Here is a 16848-nt window from a genome sequence, read left to right as displayed (position 1 = left end):
TAGCTCTAAATCTGGTTTAGCTCTAAGCCTAGTTTAGCTCTAAACTTGGCTTAATTCTGAACCTGGCTTAGCTCTAAACCTGGCTTAGCTCTAAACATGGCTTAGTTCTAAACCTGGCTTAATTCTAAACTTGGGTGCACTCTAAACTTGGTCTTAGTTTAACAAAACATGCCGTGTGCAATTAAAAAGACCATTTTCAGGAAATGAATGGCCTCCTACCAAAACTGATGCCCACAATACACTGGCAAAGACCCCACCCTCTTCGCTCTGACACTCCTGAGCTGCCTGGTGGTGGGGGGGGGGCGGTCTGTCTACCCCACGACCATCCAGGCCAGCCTTCCCCAACCATGGCTGGACGCCAATCCCCATCCGACCCCAGGCCAAGCTCACCGTGCCGTCCGGAGCCAGGCGAAGGCAGGAACCAAAGTCCGCTAGGCGGATGTGCCCGCTGGTGTCAATCAGGATATTGTCGGGCTTGATGTCCCTGTGGAGGGAAGGGCCCCCCTTGGTAAGTGGTGGGACCTCAGAAATGTAGAAAGGTTGGGGGGCTGTTGGGCTCTCGGGGAAGGACCAGGGTGCCACCCGCTCCTTCCCTCAAACATGGTAAACAATGGTGGGGGGGGGGGGTGACTTTTAGAGTCATGGTGGCACAGTGATTACAATGCAGTATTGCAGACTAACTCTGCCAACTGCCAGCAGTTCAGTCCTGACCGACTCATGATTTACCCAGCCTTCCGTCCTTCCGAGGTGGGTAAAATGAGGACCAAAATTGTTGGGGGACAAGAGGCTGACTCTGTAAACCGCTTAGAGGGGGCTGTAAAACCACTGTGAAGCGGGATATACATCTAAGTGCTACTGCTATTTTCCTTCCTTCCTTCCTTCCTTCCTTCCTTCCTTCCTTCCTTCCTTCCTTCCTTCCTTCCTTCCTTCCTCTAGTTGGAATACAGAATTACAAGCAAACTCTTCCCAGAGTTAGGAATTCGATCCCGACCGACTCAAGGTTGACTCAGCCTTCCGTCCTTCCAAGGTGGGTAAAATGAGGACCCAGATTGTTGGGGGACAAGAGGCTGACTCTGTAAACCACTTAGAGAGGGCTGGAAAGCACTGTGAAGCGGTATATAAGTCTAAGTGCTGTTTCTGTTATGGACCAAGCGGGGGGTGGGGAGTGGGTAAGCTGGCCAATTTTGGCAAGCCATCTCAGTTTCTTTCCAACCTAACTTCAGGGATTCCGGCTAGGGCACAGGGTCTGCAAATATGGTGAACCCCCCTACTATGGTGTTACAACATTGCTGTGTGATTTTTCTCCCTCACTTTCCGTAAAACTCCCCAGAAATTACCAAGCAGGGAGAAAGGAAGGTAGCAGTAGCATTTATATACTGCTTCAAAGTGCTTCACAGCCCACTCTAAGCGGTTTACAAAGTCAGCCTCTTGCCCCCAACAATCTGGATCCTCATTTTACTGACCTCGGGAAGGATGGAAGGCTGAGTCAACCTTGAGCCTGGTGGGATTTGAACTGTCAAATTGTAGACAGCTGTCAGTCAGCAGAAGTAGCCTGCAGTACTGCACTCTAACCACTGTGCCACCATGGCTCAAAATAATAATAATAATAATAATAATAATAATAATAATAATAATAATAATAATTTATAATGTTATACTTAGGCATTCTGCAGTTGGATAACATCAAGCATGGAGATGTAAAAACTATTGTCAGGCGAGAGTACACCAACAGAGTTAGGAAAATTTTGAAATCTAAATTGAATGGTGGAAATACAATCAAGGCCATAAATACCTGGGCAATACCAGTTATAAGATACACAGCTGGTATAGTTAAGTGGACACAAGCTGATTTGGACCTTTTAGACCGAAAAACCAGGAAACTAATGACAATGCACTACAGTTTACATCCACGTGGTGATACTGATAGACTGTACCTGCCCCGAAAATCAGGTGGCAGAGGATTATTACAAGTGAAGCAAACAGTTGAAGAAGAAAAACATGCACTGGCTGATTATTTAAAAGAAAGTCAAGAACATCTATTAATCGAAGTAAAGAACAAAAATCTACTGAAGGCCCAACAGACAAAACAAGAATACAGAAAAGATGTGATAAAATCAAGAATGGAGAGTTGGCAGAACAAAGCACTGCATGGTCAATTTCTGGAAAAAATAAAAGATAAAGTGGACAGTGAACAAACTTGGTTATGGTTAAAAACAGGTACATTAAAGAAAGAAACAGAGTCACTAATCCTGGCTGCGCAAGAACAAGCTATCCGCACAAATGCCATTAAGGCCAAAATCGAAAAATCCTCTGATGATGCCAAATGCAGACTTTGCAAAGAAGCTGATGAAACTGTTGATCACATACTCAGCTGCTGTAAAAAAATCGCGCAGACTGATTATAAATTGCGGCACAATTCAGTAGCACAAATGATCCATTGGAATTTGTGCAAAATTATAATATTAAAACAGCAACAAACTGGTGGGAACATCAGCCTGAAAAAGTCACCGAAAATCAGATGGTCAAGATCTTGTGGGATTTCCGTATACAAACCGACAAAATACTGGCGCATAATACACCAGACATCACACTGGTTGAGAAAAATAAGGTCACAATCATAGACATCGCAATACCAGGTGATAGCAGGGTCGCCGAGAAGGAACATGAAAAAATTGCAAGATACCAGGACTTAAAAATCGAAATTCAACGACTATGGCACAAACCAGCAGTGGTAATTCCAGTGGTAATTGGCACACTGGGTGCTATTCCAAAAGCACTGGAATTACATTTAAAACAGTTAAAAATTGACAAAAATCACCATCAGTCAAATGCAAAAGCCGCACTGCTTGGATCTGCACGCATATTACGAAAATACGTTACGACGTCCTAGGCCCCTGGGTGGGGCCCGACTAGTAACCAATGCCAAATCCGGCGAAACAACTGGCCGCTGTGATACAATTGTATAATAATAATAATAACTGTCGTAAGTCAAGGACAACCTACGAAGTGCAATTGTGCTGTCATAAGTCGCCTTGTGGCTTTCTGACCCATCCCAGGGAGCCTCCCCGTCCACGCTCAACGTTAACAGAAGGAAAAAGGAAGAGAGACTTACCTGTCCAACTGAACTTCGAACAAACAAGATTCAGACTAATTTGCATCTCATAAAAAGGGATTTAAAGACCTCACAGACGAGCACACTTCAGAGCACACTGACAATGTCTCCTCGAACAGTGATGAAACGTTTGCCAAGCTTGGAGCTCAAATCAACCGCCTAGACTTACCTGTGGATGTATTGGAGGGAATGGAGGGAATGGATGGCCAGGACCATCTCCGCCAGGTAGAAACAGGCCATGTCTTCTGGCAGCCGGTCCTCAAACTTCCTCAGCAGAGTGAGTAGGTCTCCTCCGGCGTAATAATCCATCACCAGGTACTGTCAAAAGAAGTGCCAACCTCTAGCATCCCTTCCCAACCTGCGTTCTGCAGGTGGGGACTTCGACTCCCAGAATTCCCCAGTCGGCGAGGGGCTTGCTGAGAATTCTGGGAGCTGAAGTTCACACCTTCCCTGTGGTGAATACGGAAGTCTGAATGAACTGAACTCCTGGCGGCTTCTGGGAATGTTTTGGTGCAAAATTCTCATTTGGTGGAGACTGCAAAGCCCAGCATCCTCAGCTTGCACTGCCGACCAGAACTTGTGGGACAATATTTGCACATGGGTCAGAGTGTGGAATTGTGTTCTCAATCTGGCAGCTTTAAGACGGGTGGACTTCAACTCCCAGAATTCCATCAGCCCAGCTGGTTGGGAATTCTGGGAGTTGAAGTCCATCCGTCAGCCCAGCTGGTTGGGGAATTCTGGGAGTTGAAGTCTATCCATCAGCCCAGCTGGTTGGGGAATTCTGGGAGTTGAAGTCTATCCATCAGCCCAGCTGGTTGGGGAATTCTGGGAGTTGAAGTCCACTCATTTTATAGCTGCCCAGATTGAGAAAGACTAGTGAGGAAAATCAGGATTGCCAATCCTTCATTTTTTACCTCAGGTTCACCTGGTTACTTCAAGCTGCAGTTAGAACCAGAGGCCAGTGGCCTTTTCAGGTTTCTAGTCCACTGTGAGGAAAGATGGTACAAATCAGTTTTGCTGGCATTGAATCGTTACAAGATTTTCTGACACTACACTCTTCCAAAGACATTTTGGGGAGCAGGGCATCAAGAAAAGCACTGGGCAGTCATGATCAGTGGCAGCGAGGTGACAGGCCAATTTTCTGAAATTTGCAAAGAAATGACCATTTTTTCCATCGCTTTTAGCAACAATTGAAGCCAGCCCCACAGATGCTCCTGACTGGAAGGGTTGGGCTTGAGAGGGAACCATGCAACAGAAGGGAAATGAATCCACTTTTCTATCCTCCACCTTTAATTTGTTATTTTATTCAAAGAAGATGAAAATGCAAACCCAAAAGAAAAAGAAAAACATTTAACAAAGGCAAATCAAAACTGGACAAGAAAAAATGAGAATTAAAAGGACAAAAACCCTTATTTCCCCCTCCTAGTTGAACCTTAACAAATCTATTGCACTATCATGGCACCCTTCCTCCTTCCAAAGGAGGTCCAAAATTTTACAAGCGTCTCCCTCTATTGGCGCCCGATATTCTCGATTCACACAACACACACACACACACACAAAACCTGGAAGCTGGGGTTAGCATGTCATGTGAACCGAGGAAATCAGGTTTGCAAACAACTGACTCAGAGGCCAAAATGGGGCCAAGCATCCACTGCACAGAATCCCTTTCTCCGTTCACTTCGTCCCCAGGCTCCACTCCACAGACGGAAACCACCAATGCTGGTTCCCAACAGACCGACATCCGAGAGGAAACCCAGTTCAAAATCTCCTGCCCCACAGAATTCAAAAACGCATCCTCGTCTCACCAGATAGTGCTCGTCCTGGAAGGCGTAATGCAGCGTGGTAATCCACTGTCGATCTCCATGCACGAGGACATCCCGCTCCTCTCGGAAACAGGCCGTCTGAAAGGAGACGGGTGCAAAAGATGACACATCTCTACTTAACACACCTGAAACCTATGCTATTCAGGCGCAGAAAAAAGGGATACAGACGTTCCTCGACTTACGATCGCAAATTTTGGTGGTGTCAGTGTGGCCGTTAAGTCGAGGACTATTTGTCATTAAGTGGTGCAGTCGTAAGTGGTGCAGTCATTAAGCGGGACATCACATGCCACGGCTTGCAACCTTCCCTGTCAGCTTCTTCCACTGATTTTGCTTGCCAGAAAACTGGCTGGAAGGCCCCCCAAAACTATAAAATGTAAAATATTAATATGAAAGCAAATATGAATACCTGAATAGCTAATAAAATCAAGGTAAAAGGCAAGGTTCCCCTTGCACATCTGTGGTATCTGTTCCTGACTCTAGGGGGCGCTGCTCATCTCTGTTTCAAAGCCGAAGAGCCAGCGCTGTCCAAAGACGTCTCCGTGGTCATGTGGCGGGCATGACTCAATGCGAAGACGCATGGAACGCTCTTTCCCTTCCCACCAAGGTGGTTCCTATTTTTCTACTACTTGCATTTTATGTGCTTTCGAACTGCTAGGTTGGCAGAAGGTGGGACAAGGAACAGGAGCTCACTCTGTTATGCGGCACTGGGATTCGAACCGCCCACTGCCGACCTTTCTGATCGACAAGCGCACGTCTTAGCCACTGAGCCGCCACGTCCCTGAAAATCACTTAATAAATCCTAATTACAAATAATTCTTAGTCTTTGGTTAGGACTTGAAGTTTTCTCCCACCTCAGATCGTGAACCTTCACTCTTCACTACCCCCAATGATCAGAATTTATTCCATTTATATGCCACCGACTCTCACAGCGACTCCGGCAAGGCTCACAACCAGAAAGAAGTGACAATAATTCAATCTGAATTCAAAGAAGGGCGGGGTCTTTGTGGTGTGTGCGTGGCGAGGTTGGATCCCCTATCCCCATCTTCCTACAACCAACCAGCCCACTTGAGGGCTAAGAAGTTTCTGGATTAATCAAACAAGAATCAATGAAAATTAGAAGTAGGGACCCCCAAATGGCCGAATTCCACATCGGTCATTTTCTTGACAACGGCACAAAATGGTTTTTAATGCCGCCTTTCTCCAGCGGCTTTTCCCGGGCTAGCTTGGTGATCTCGTAGTGGTCTCCCATCCGAGGAGATCTAACTTGCTGAGATCACTGGTTTTGACTTTGGCAGGGCCTGGAATTGTCACCTCGGTTCTCTTCAGCATTTCCCACTTGTGTCAGACTCTCAGTGGCGTAGATTTCCTCCGCTGCTTCATTCGCACGACGGCCACCTGGGAGGGGAGAGAGCAGGAGAGAGATGGGGCAGGGGAGCCATTAGAATAAGAACACAGAATCATAGAATAACCGAGCTGGAAGGGACCTTGTGGGTCATGTAGTCCAACCCCCTGCTCAGCAGGAGACCTTGCAACCATTTCTAAAAAGTGGCAGTCCAGTCTCTTCTTGAAGATCTCCAGTGATGGAGCTCTCACAACCTCTGGTGGCAAGCTGTTCCACTGGTTATTGTCCTTAGTGTTAGGAAGTTTCTCCTTAATTCAGGTTGCTCTTTCCTTGATTAGTTTCCTCCATTGCTTCTTGTCCTATTTCTTCTCTGCACTCTTTCCAGAGTCCCCACATCTTTTCTTCTATCGGGGTACCCGGAATTGGATGCAGCATTCCAAGTGTGGTCTGACCAGTTCAGTATAAAATGGTGCTAGCACTTCATGTGACCTTGATACAATCAACAATTAACTAGTGAACAATTATTAACCAGTGGAACAGCTTGCCACAGAAATTGTGGCGCTCCATCCTTGGAGGTTTCAAGAAGAGACTGGACAGCTCTTTGTCTGAATGGAAAAGGGTCTCCTGCCTGAGCAGGGGGCTGGACTAGATGACCTCCAAGGTCCCTTCCAACTCTGTTATTCTGTAAGGTTCTCCTGAGTGAGCAAGGGGGCTAGACTAGAAGATCTCCAAGGTCCCTCCACCTCTGTGATTCTGTAAGGGTCTCCTGCTTGATCCAGGGGGGCTGGACTAGAAGACCTCCAAGGGTCCCTTCTACCTCTGTTATTCTGTAAGGGGCTCCTGCCTGAGCAGGGATTGGACTAGAAGACCTCCAAGGTCCCTTCCACCTCTGTTATTCTCTAAGGGTCTCCTGCTTGAGCAAAGGGGGCTGGACTAGAGAACCTCCAAGGTACCTTCCACCTCTGTTTATTCTGTAAGGGTCTCCCTGCTTGAGCAAGGGGGGCTGGACTAGAAGACCTCCAAGGTCCCTTCCACCTCTGTTATTCTCTAAGGGTCTCCTGCTTGAGCAAAGGGGGCTGGACTAGAAGACCTCCAAGGTCCCTTCCACCTCTGTTATTCTCTAAGGGTCTCCTGCTTGAGCAAAGGGGGCTGGACTAGAAGACCTCCAAGGTCCCTTCCACCTCTGTTATTCTGTAAGGGTCTCCTGCTTGAGCAAGGGGGCTGGACTAGAAGACCTCCAAGGTCCCTTCCACCTCTGTTATTCTCTAAGGGTCTCCTGCTTGAGCAAAGCGGGCTGGACTAGAAGACCTCCAAGGTCCCTTCCACCTCTGTTATTCTGTAAGGGTCTCCTGCTTGGCAAAGGGGGCTGGACTAGAAGACCTCCAAGGTCCCTTCTACCTCTGTATTCTGTAAGGGTCTCCTGCTTGAGCAAGGGGGCTGGACTAGAAACCTCCAAGGTCCCTTCCACCTCTGTTATTCTCTAGGGTCTCCTGCTTGAGCAAAAGGGGCTGGACTAGAAGACCTCCAAGGTCCCTTCCACCTCTGTTATTCTGTAAGGGTCTCCTGCTTGATCCAGGGGGCTGGACTAGAAGACCTCCAAGGTCCCTTCTACCTCTGTTATTCTGTAAGGGTCTCCTGCTTGAGCAAGGGGGCTGGACTAGAAGATCTCCAAGGTCCCTTCCACCTCTGTTATTCTGTAAGGGTCTCCTGCTTGAGCAAGGGGGCTGGACCTAGAAGACCTCCAAGGTCCCTTCCACCTCTGTTATTCTCTAAGGGTCTCCTGCTTGAGCAAAGGGGGGCTGGACTAGAAGACCTCCAAGGTCCCTTCCAACCTCTGTTATTCTGCAAGGGTCCTCCTGCTTGAGCAAAAGGGGCTGGACTAGAAGACCCTCCAATGGTCCCTTCCACCTCTGTTATTCTGTAAGGGTCTCCTGCTTGAGCAAAGTGGGCGGGACTAGAAGACCTCCAAGGTCCCTTCCACCTCTGTTATTCTGTAAGGGTCTCCTGCTTGAGCAAGGGGGCTGGACTAGAAGACCCTCTGTGTGATGCAACCTAGGAATTTTGCTTCAGGTGGACGCAGATTTCGCCCCTCTGCAAAGACAATCACAGCAGGAAGCTCGGTCAATGGTTTCTGCTTACGGCATTTGTGAATCCCCCCAGATCGAGTTGTACAATCCAAGGGCAGAAATGAAACATGAGTTTACGCAGAAAAGTGAGTCTCAGCATATAACATCCATTTTTGCCGGTATGGTCTGTTGCTAAGCTAGATGGTAAGTAAATCGGGCAAATATATAGTTTCTTCTCTTGGCACAATGAGAATATATCTGCTGCGAACTCTGCCCTGGCGACAGAAAGGGCATCTGGCCAGTAAACACATGGCTCCATTCAGTGCCCTGACTCTACCCCGATACAAGGGATTACGAGTCATTAAAAGGAAAAAATAATATTATGGCTAAGTGAATCGGGCCCGATATTATGAGTTATTTTCTCCGGGTTGATAAGTGAATCACTGCAATCATTCAGTGAAACATTCAGTCTTTAAATGGATCCAGTTTCCACCCGTCACCTGCTTGTGGGAAACTGGCTGGGGAAGCCGTAAATGGCGATCTAATGAATCCAGGATAATTCAAATGTCATAAATAATAGGATGTTTCCCAGTGCCCAAATTTTGTTAATGTGACAGTGGGGGAACCCGGTGGCAGTCATAAGTGCGAGGATCATTCTTATGTCACTTTTTATCAGTGCCGAAGTGCCTCCTGACTCCTGAGGTCGCCGTGGCTTTAAATCCCCCCCATTTCTGGGGACTCACCTCCCCAAAGGCTCCTCTCCCGATCACCTTCAGGATCTCGAAGTCGTCCACGACGCAAACTCAGCTGTTTCACCCGGGAAACCACGGGGAGGCTGTGGAGAGGAGAAAATAAAAAAGAGAAAGAAAGAAACTTGTTTTAACGGAGTCCTTCGCCACAAACGGCACCAGCGGAAAACCGGCTGAACCGGAGGCTTGAAAAGCCGCAGCCGTTCTGCGTGTCAAGCTTGATTTCTTTAAACTTTAGTTAGTTGGGTGCTTGCTTGGGTGATTCAGGGGACAGCCAGAAGAGAGTTAATTCTGCACCTCTGCAAGGAGACCGCTAAAAATAAGGAGTTTCTCCTAATTTTGACATCTTTGCCTGTTTCACGTCGTAAAGTTAACCTGGTTATTGGATGTTGTTGTGGCTTCACACATGACTCGTTCGTCAGACTAGCCAAGCCCTGGTTTCTTGGAAGCAATGTGGAAAGGATGTGCCTGTCACTTACTTCTGGCCTGGTTTGTTTTCACTTTGGGGAATACCCGGCCTAGCGATACCCCGGGGATCGCTTGGTGGCCTCCCTTCCAAAGCCCTTCCAATCCTTAGCTACATCTAAACTGGGGTTTTTCACCATCCCGGCAGTTTTAAAATGGATGGACCAACACCCATGATGGCCGGGGGATTCTGGGAGTGGAAGCCCACCCATCTTAAAGCATGCTGGATGGGGGATTCTGGGAGTTGAAGCCCACTCCTCTTAAAGCAGAGCAGCTGGGGGATTCTGGGAGTTGAAGTCCACCCATCTGAAAGCATGCTGGATGGGGGATTCTGGGAGTGGAAGCCCACCCCTCTTAAAGCATGCTGGATGGGGGGTTCTGGGAGTTAAAACCCACCCTTCTTAAAAGATGCTAGCTGGGGGATTCTGGGAGTTGAAAGTCCACCCCTCTTAAAGCCTGCTGGCTGGGGGATTCTGGGAGTTAAAAGCCACCCCCTAAAGCATGCTGGATGGGGGATTCTGGGAGTGGAAGCCCACCCCTCTTAAAGCATGCTGGATGGGGGGTGCTGGGAGGTTAAAACCCACCCCTCTTAAACATGCTGGATGGGGATTCTGGGAGTGGAAGCCCACCCCTCTTAAAGAATGCTGGATGGGGTATTCTGGAAGTTGAAGTCCACCCCTCTTAAGCATGCTGGATGGGAGATTCTGGGAGTTAAAGCCCACCCCTCTTAAAGCATGCTGGATGGGAGGAGTTCTGGGAGTTAAAGCCCACCCCTCTTAAAGCCTGCTGGATGGGAGGATTCTGGGAGTTAAAGCCCACCCCTCTTAAAGCATGCTGGATGGGGGGTTCTGGGAGTTAAAGCCCACCCCTCTTAAAGCCTGCTGGATGGGAGATTCTGGGAGTTAAAGCCCACCCCTCTTAAAGCCTGCTGGATGGGGGATTCTGGGAGTGGAAGCCCACCCCTCTTAAAGCATGCTGGATGGGGGATTCTGGGAGTGGAAGCCCACCCCTCTTAAAGAATGCTGGATGGGGGATTCTGGAAGTTTAAAGCCCACCCCTCTTAAAGCATGCTGGATGGGGGGTTCTGGGAGGGAAGCCCACCCATCTTTTTTTTAATATATTTTATTAAACATATTACCTTTAAAAAACAGGGAAAAAAATACAGCGACATAAATACAACGACATAAGCAAGACAAATCATACATAACAATATAAAGTAAAACATACAGATACAAATGCCGTTTTAAGCATACAACCCCCCTCCCTCCCCCCCCACGGTGACAGTCATTCACAGCCCAGTTTTTTTCTTTCTTTCCTCATTGTTAGGTCTCTAAACCACAATCTTCTCATGGCAAGATTCAGGGATCTATTACGGTACCTATGTTACGTCCCCATTTTAAGTCCCTGCTGTTCTCTTTGTTCGCCCACATATACCATAGGTTCCAGCTAAGATAATGTTCTGTTTTCTCCTTTGTCCCTCAGCCACCCGTCATTCTATCCATTTTCTGCACATTCATAGAGTCTTTTAATTATAGCATCTTCCGAACGGAATAGTAGTGGATTTCCAAAATTGTGCATAGGTTATTCTTGCGGCCACAATTATATGCAGGCTCAAGTGCCATATTGAACTGCTTATGTTTTCTGGTTTGATGCTTAGTAGAAGGTTCTCGGTCTCCATTCAATGCTTGCCCCGGTAACCTCTTTAAACCATTTTTAATCCTTTTCCAATATTTCGTGGCCTCAGTACAGGACCACCAAATATGGTAGAATGTGCCATCCTTTCTTCCACATTTCCAACACAATGGAGATAAGCATTTCTCAAACTTCTCAACTTTTATGATAGGTGGACTCCAACTCCCAGAATTCCTTCATGCTGGCTGGGGGATTCTGGGAGCTGAAGCCCACCATCTTAAAGAATGCTGGATGGGGGATTCTGGGAGTTGAAGTCCACCCCTCTTAAAGCATGCTGGATGGGGGATTCTGGGAGTTAAAACCCACCCTTCTTAAAGGATGCTAGCTGGGGGATTCTGGGAGTTGAAAAGATGGATGAATGGATAGATAGATTGATACGATAGATAAAGATATAGATGAAAGAGATGGATGGATGGATGGAGAGATAGATAGACAGACAGACAGACAAACAGACAGACAGAAAGAAGATATAGATGAAAAGAGATGGATGGATGGATGGTTGAGTGGATAATAGATAGATAATGAAAGAGATAGATGAGAGATGAGAAAGAGAGGGATAGATAGATGAAAGAGATAGAGGGATAGACAGAGAGACAGACAGACGAAGATATAGATGAAGAGATGGATGGATGATGGTTGGGTGGATAGATAGATGAAAGAGAAAGATGAGAGATGAGAGAGAGGGGAGAGATAGATGAAAGAGATAGGTGGACAGACAACAGATAGACAGACACATAGTCGTGCAAACGTTTTAGAAATGTCTTGATCAGTGAACCGAACTAATAGATTGATTCAATGAGAGCAACATAGAATCAAACAAGATCCAATTGCAAAAACAAAAACAAAAACAAAACCCGTTTTGGATTAATAGATTTTGTCCACTTTTTGACTCCTCCTCTGGCTTTGTGGTGGCTTGAACCTCTGCATCTCGGGCCCCGTAGAGTTCTCAATCTTTGGCTGGGGGATTCTGGGAGTTGAAGTCCACCCACCTTCGAGAGCTCAAGGCTGAGACTCCCGGGACTTAGCAGTTGTTCCTATCCTGTGATCTCCCTAGCAATTCAGCTTTCAAGGTTGCACAGCCCCTTCCCCTTTGCCTGTTTTTCAGAGGAGTCCCTGACATGGCAGGGATGGGGGGTCCTTGTGCCCCTCTAAAAAAACCAGCTCCCTGCAGAACCGCCAGAAAGCCTGGAAACCATACTTTAAAAGAGATTTACCTTTGTCCTGCCCAACTGCTCCAATTCCAACACCAGTGCAGGCTATCATTAGCCTTAGCAAACACCAAGGGTGCCCTGTACTTAAAACTGGTAAATCCCTTTTTAAAGAGATTAAATCCGTGCATTAATTAAACTCACATTGTTTGCTCTGATGGGGAGCTAAGAACCAGGAGCAAAGATTTTTTAAAAATAATAGTTATTATATTCCTTTAACTGGAAGCTGGCTGAGAGCTGAACTACTGCACGCATCTTCCACCAGCCAAAAGAACTTTTCCCCGTTTCTTGGCACATAACACCTTAGGAGCCAAGGTGGCGCAGTGGTTAAATGCAGCACTGCAGGCTACTGCTAGATCAGCAGGTCAGCGGTTCAAATCTCACCGCTCAGGGTTGACTCAGCCTTCCATCCTTCCGAGGTGGGTAAAATGAGGACCCAGATGTTGGGGGCAATATGCTGACTCCTCTGTAAACCGCTTAGAGAGGCCTGAAAGGCCTATGAAGCGGTATATAAGTCTACTGCTATTGCTATTGCTATTGCTATTACACTGGTTAGTTTCAGTGATGGTTGAAGCTGATCAGAGGACTGGAGGCTAAAACCATATGAAGAAGGGTTGCAGGGGACCGGTATCTCTAATCGAATGAAGACAAGACCTCTCTTGAGATGATAAAAGTCTTCCAATATTTGAGGGGCTGCCCCAAAGAAGAGGGGGTTCCCTGCTCTCCAAAGCACCAGAAGGGAAGACAGGGATGGAAAATTAACCAAGGGAGAGAAGCACTTTGGAATTCAGGAGAAATCCCCTAAGAACAATCGACCAATGAGCCGGGGGTTGGACTAGATGACCTACAAGATCCCTTCCCACTCTGTTTTTCTGTATCCAGTTTTGTTTTTCTCCATGGTATATAAAAAGATGTTTGAGACTCTGGAAAGAGTGCAGAGAAGAGCAACCAGGATGAAACCACATTAGGGAATCTTTGGTCTATGCCTGGGGGTGCATCCCAATACAGGTGATCCTCCAACATACAACTACAACTTAGCCCAAGATTTCTGTTGCTAAGGGAAGCATTTGCTAAGTGAGTTTTGTTCCCTCTTTGCGGCCTTTCTTGCCACCATCGTTAAGTGAATCCCTGCAGTTGTTAAGATAGTAACATGGCTGTTGAGCACCTCTGGCCTCTCCATTGCCTTTGCTTGTCCGAAGGTCACAAAAGGAGATCACCTGAGCCCGGGACCGTCATAAATATGAGTCAATTGCCAATTGACTCATACTTACGTGAATTTTTATCCCATGGCTAGGGGGATGCTGCAGAGATCGTAAGTGTGAATAACGGTCATTTTTCAATGGCCGTCGTAACTTTGAACAAACTGTTGTAAGTTGAGAACTACCTGTAGACTGATTTTTTTAAAAGTAAAATCTTTCGCTACAGCCAAACCTCATTCGTATCTTCAAATTAAAATGTCCTCAACTAACAAGCCAATCCAGGTAAGTCCTCGGCTTATGACCGCAATGAAGCACTTCCATGACTGAAATGAATCATTTCAGGGCCGGACCCCATTTTTAATGGTTGTTAAACAATAACATGGTCATAAAGCGAATCAGGTGGCTGTTAAGTGAGTCTGGCTTCCCCAATAGACTTTGCTTGGAGGAAGACGGCTGGCAAGGGCGCACAACCTGATCACGTGACTGCAAGAGGCCGCATCCATCGTAAATTTGCCCCCAATTGCCATCGCTCGTCTGCAAGGCTGGTGCGACGGTTATCACTCTGAACAGGGGCCCTGTCGCTTTTTTTCACTACCGTCATAACTCCGAATAATCACTAAGCAAGTGTGCTGAGCCACAAATGTATCAACTGAGAGTAAAACCACACTTCCTTCCAGCACTGATGACGTTACCTAGTTGGGCGATGAAACGTTGCAAATTCTAATGGTGGTTTCCCCCCCCCCCAAAAAAACGCAACTGGGTTTCCCTGGAAGATGTTTCGCTTCTCATCCAAGAAGCTTCTTCGGTTCTTCTTCAGCTTCCCATCAAAACTGAAGAAGCATCTTGGATGAGAAGCGAAAGGTCTTCCAGGGAAGCCCAGTTGGAAAAGGAACTTTGGGCACCAGGGCCTGGATGGTGGAGGATCTCCATAGACTGAAACATCTGCAAGAAAAACCACCAGGCTCAGAGAGCACCAAGGACCCCTTCTCCACCCTTCTCCTCCTCCTCCTCCTCTTCCTCTCCTCTTATCACTGATGATATTGCCTAGATGGGTAATGAAACATCTGCAAGAATGCGAACTCAGAAAGCACCAAGAAGCCATAGTCTTCTTCTTCCTCCTCCTCCTCCCCTCCTCCTTCTAGAACTGATGTCATTAGCAAGTTGGGTAATGAAATATCTGCAAGAAAACCACCAGGCTCAGAGAGCACCACAGACCCCACAAATGGCCATAAGTCCACTTGTGAACCTCCCTGGTGGGGAGACGGGACTGATCTCTCAAATGGTATAGGTATTGGACTAGATGACCTACAAGATCCCTTCCAATTCTGTTAAACTAATCTAAATACAGAGATTCTCTTGTATCAAGGTAGATTCCTGTTTAAATCAAGAGAACATGAGGACTAGAAGCTTTCTCAGAAAGAGACACTTCAGAAGGGTAGGACAGCAACTACAGGAGACCTTCTCCGACCTCTCAAGCTGACCCACTCACTTTCTGACTAACCTTCTAAGGTGTTTAAGGTGTTGGGGAATCCCTTGTCCAGGTTTAAACCTAGATTCACACAGCATTTTTGTCCAGCCTCGTCTTTGCCGGTTGTGTGAACCAGACCCGCAATGTCAAATAAGACAATCTGGTTTCAAAGCAAAAACAAAAGGCATTTTGGCATTTGAATCCGGGCTTTGGGGGATTATCTTGAATCAAAAGACGCAAGGGCAGGGGTCTCCAAACTTGGGAACTTTTAAGACTTGTGGACTTCAACTCACAAGTCTTCAAGTTCCCAAGTTTGGACATCCCTGCACAAGGTATTTTCCCCACATCAAATGTGTGAAGCCAAATATCTGAGATGGGCAGGTGTGTGAGGAGATGAGATCCCTCCTGGTGCATAAAGTGAATTCCAGATGTGGGGGGCATGGGGGGGCAGGAAGTAGTACACCCACCGTTTTCGTTCCAAGAGAAGCAGGAAATCACCCCACTCTCTTGACCTGCTTGTAGGCAGGCTGTGGTGCCCTCCCAGCGGCTGATGGAGCCTTTCTGTGGGGCAGGGCCTCTGGTGGCACTACTCAGATGAACAAAGCTGGAAGGGACCTTGGAGGTCATCTAGTCCAACCCCCACCCAACCAGGAGACCCTACACTCTTTCTGACAGAGGACAGTCCAGTCTCTTCTTGAAAGCCTCCAGGGATGAAGATCCCACAACTTCTGCTCCATGGGTTGATTGTTCTCCCTGTCAGGAAATTCCTCCTTATTTCCAGGTTGAACCTCTCCTTGGTCAGTTTCCATCTGTTGTTCCTTGTCTGGCCTTCGGGGGCTTTGGGAAATAGCTTGACCCCCTAACTCCTCTCTGTGGCAGCCCCTCAAATATTGGAAGATGCTCTCCTGTCTCCCCTGGTCCTTCTCTTCCCTAGACTGGCCAGGCCCAGTTCCTGCAACCGTTCATCGGATGTTTGAGCCTCCAATCCCCTCATCACCCTGGTTGCTCTTCTCTATGGCATTCCTATCCCTCAGATAAAGATCCAACAGGTTCCCACCCACCCCAATGAAACAATGCCTTCAGATGTTTTTTATTTTGCACACTAGGCTGAATCACAGATTGATTGGGGAGTCCTGTCTGTCTATTTTCTTTCTATGGATCTATCTGTTATCATCTCTATCCATCCATCCATCCTTATTCTCTCTATCTCTTTATTCATCTGTTATCATCTTTCCATCTGTCTGCCTATCATCTTATTCTCCCTCTTTATCTACCTGTTATCATCTCTATCCACCCACCCACCCACTCATCCATCCATCCATCCATCCATCCATCGATCATCTATCATTATCATCATATTCTATTCTATTCTAATTCTATTCCATATTCCTATTCTATTCTATATTTTCTTCTCTTTTCTTATTCTATTCTAATTCTATTCCATATTTCTATTCTATTCTAATTCTATTCCATATTCCTATTCTATTCTATATTTCTTTTCTTTTCTTTTCTTTATTCTATTCTATTCTAACCAACTGTATATATTCTAACCAACTATATTCTATTATAACCAACTGTATTCTATTATAGCCAACTATAGTCTATTATAAACCAACTGTATTCTATTATAGCCAACTATATTCTATTATAACCAACTGTATTATATTATAACAACTATATTCTATTATAACCAACTGTATTATATTATAAACAACTATATTCTA

The 16848-nt window shown here is 46.5% G+C and overlaps 1 protein-coding gene across 1 annotated transcript in view; it reads right to left on the bottom strand.

The window, feature by feature from the left end:
* LOC116520182 (serine/threonine-protein kinase MRCK gamma-like) overlaps positions 1-16848 on the bottom strand; it is a 48191-nt gene that overhangs the window by 17028 nt on the left and 14315 nt on the right. The window contains 6 exon segments of the mRNA XM_032234333.1: positions 391-484; positions 3282-3430; positions 4918-5013; positions 6247-6330; positions 9087-9134; positions 9136-9178. Coding sequence (XP_032090224.1) covers positions 391-484; positions 3282-3430; positions 4918-5013; positions 6247-6330; positions 9087-9134; positions 9136-9178 — 514 coding nt within the window.

This window comes from Thamnophis elegans, chromosome 17, assembly GCF_009769535.1.
Source record: "Thamnophis elegans isolate rThaEle1 chromosome 17, rThaEle1.pri, whole genome shotgun sequence".
NCBI classification, from domain to species: Eukaryota; Metazoa; Chordata; class Lepidosauria; order Squamata; family Colubridae; genus Thamnophis; species Thamnophis elegans.
This window is presented reverse-complemented; position numbering and strand designations above follow the sequence as displayed.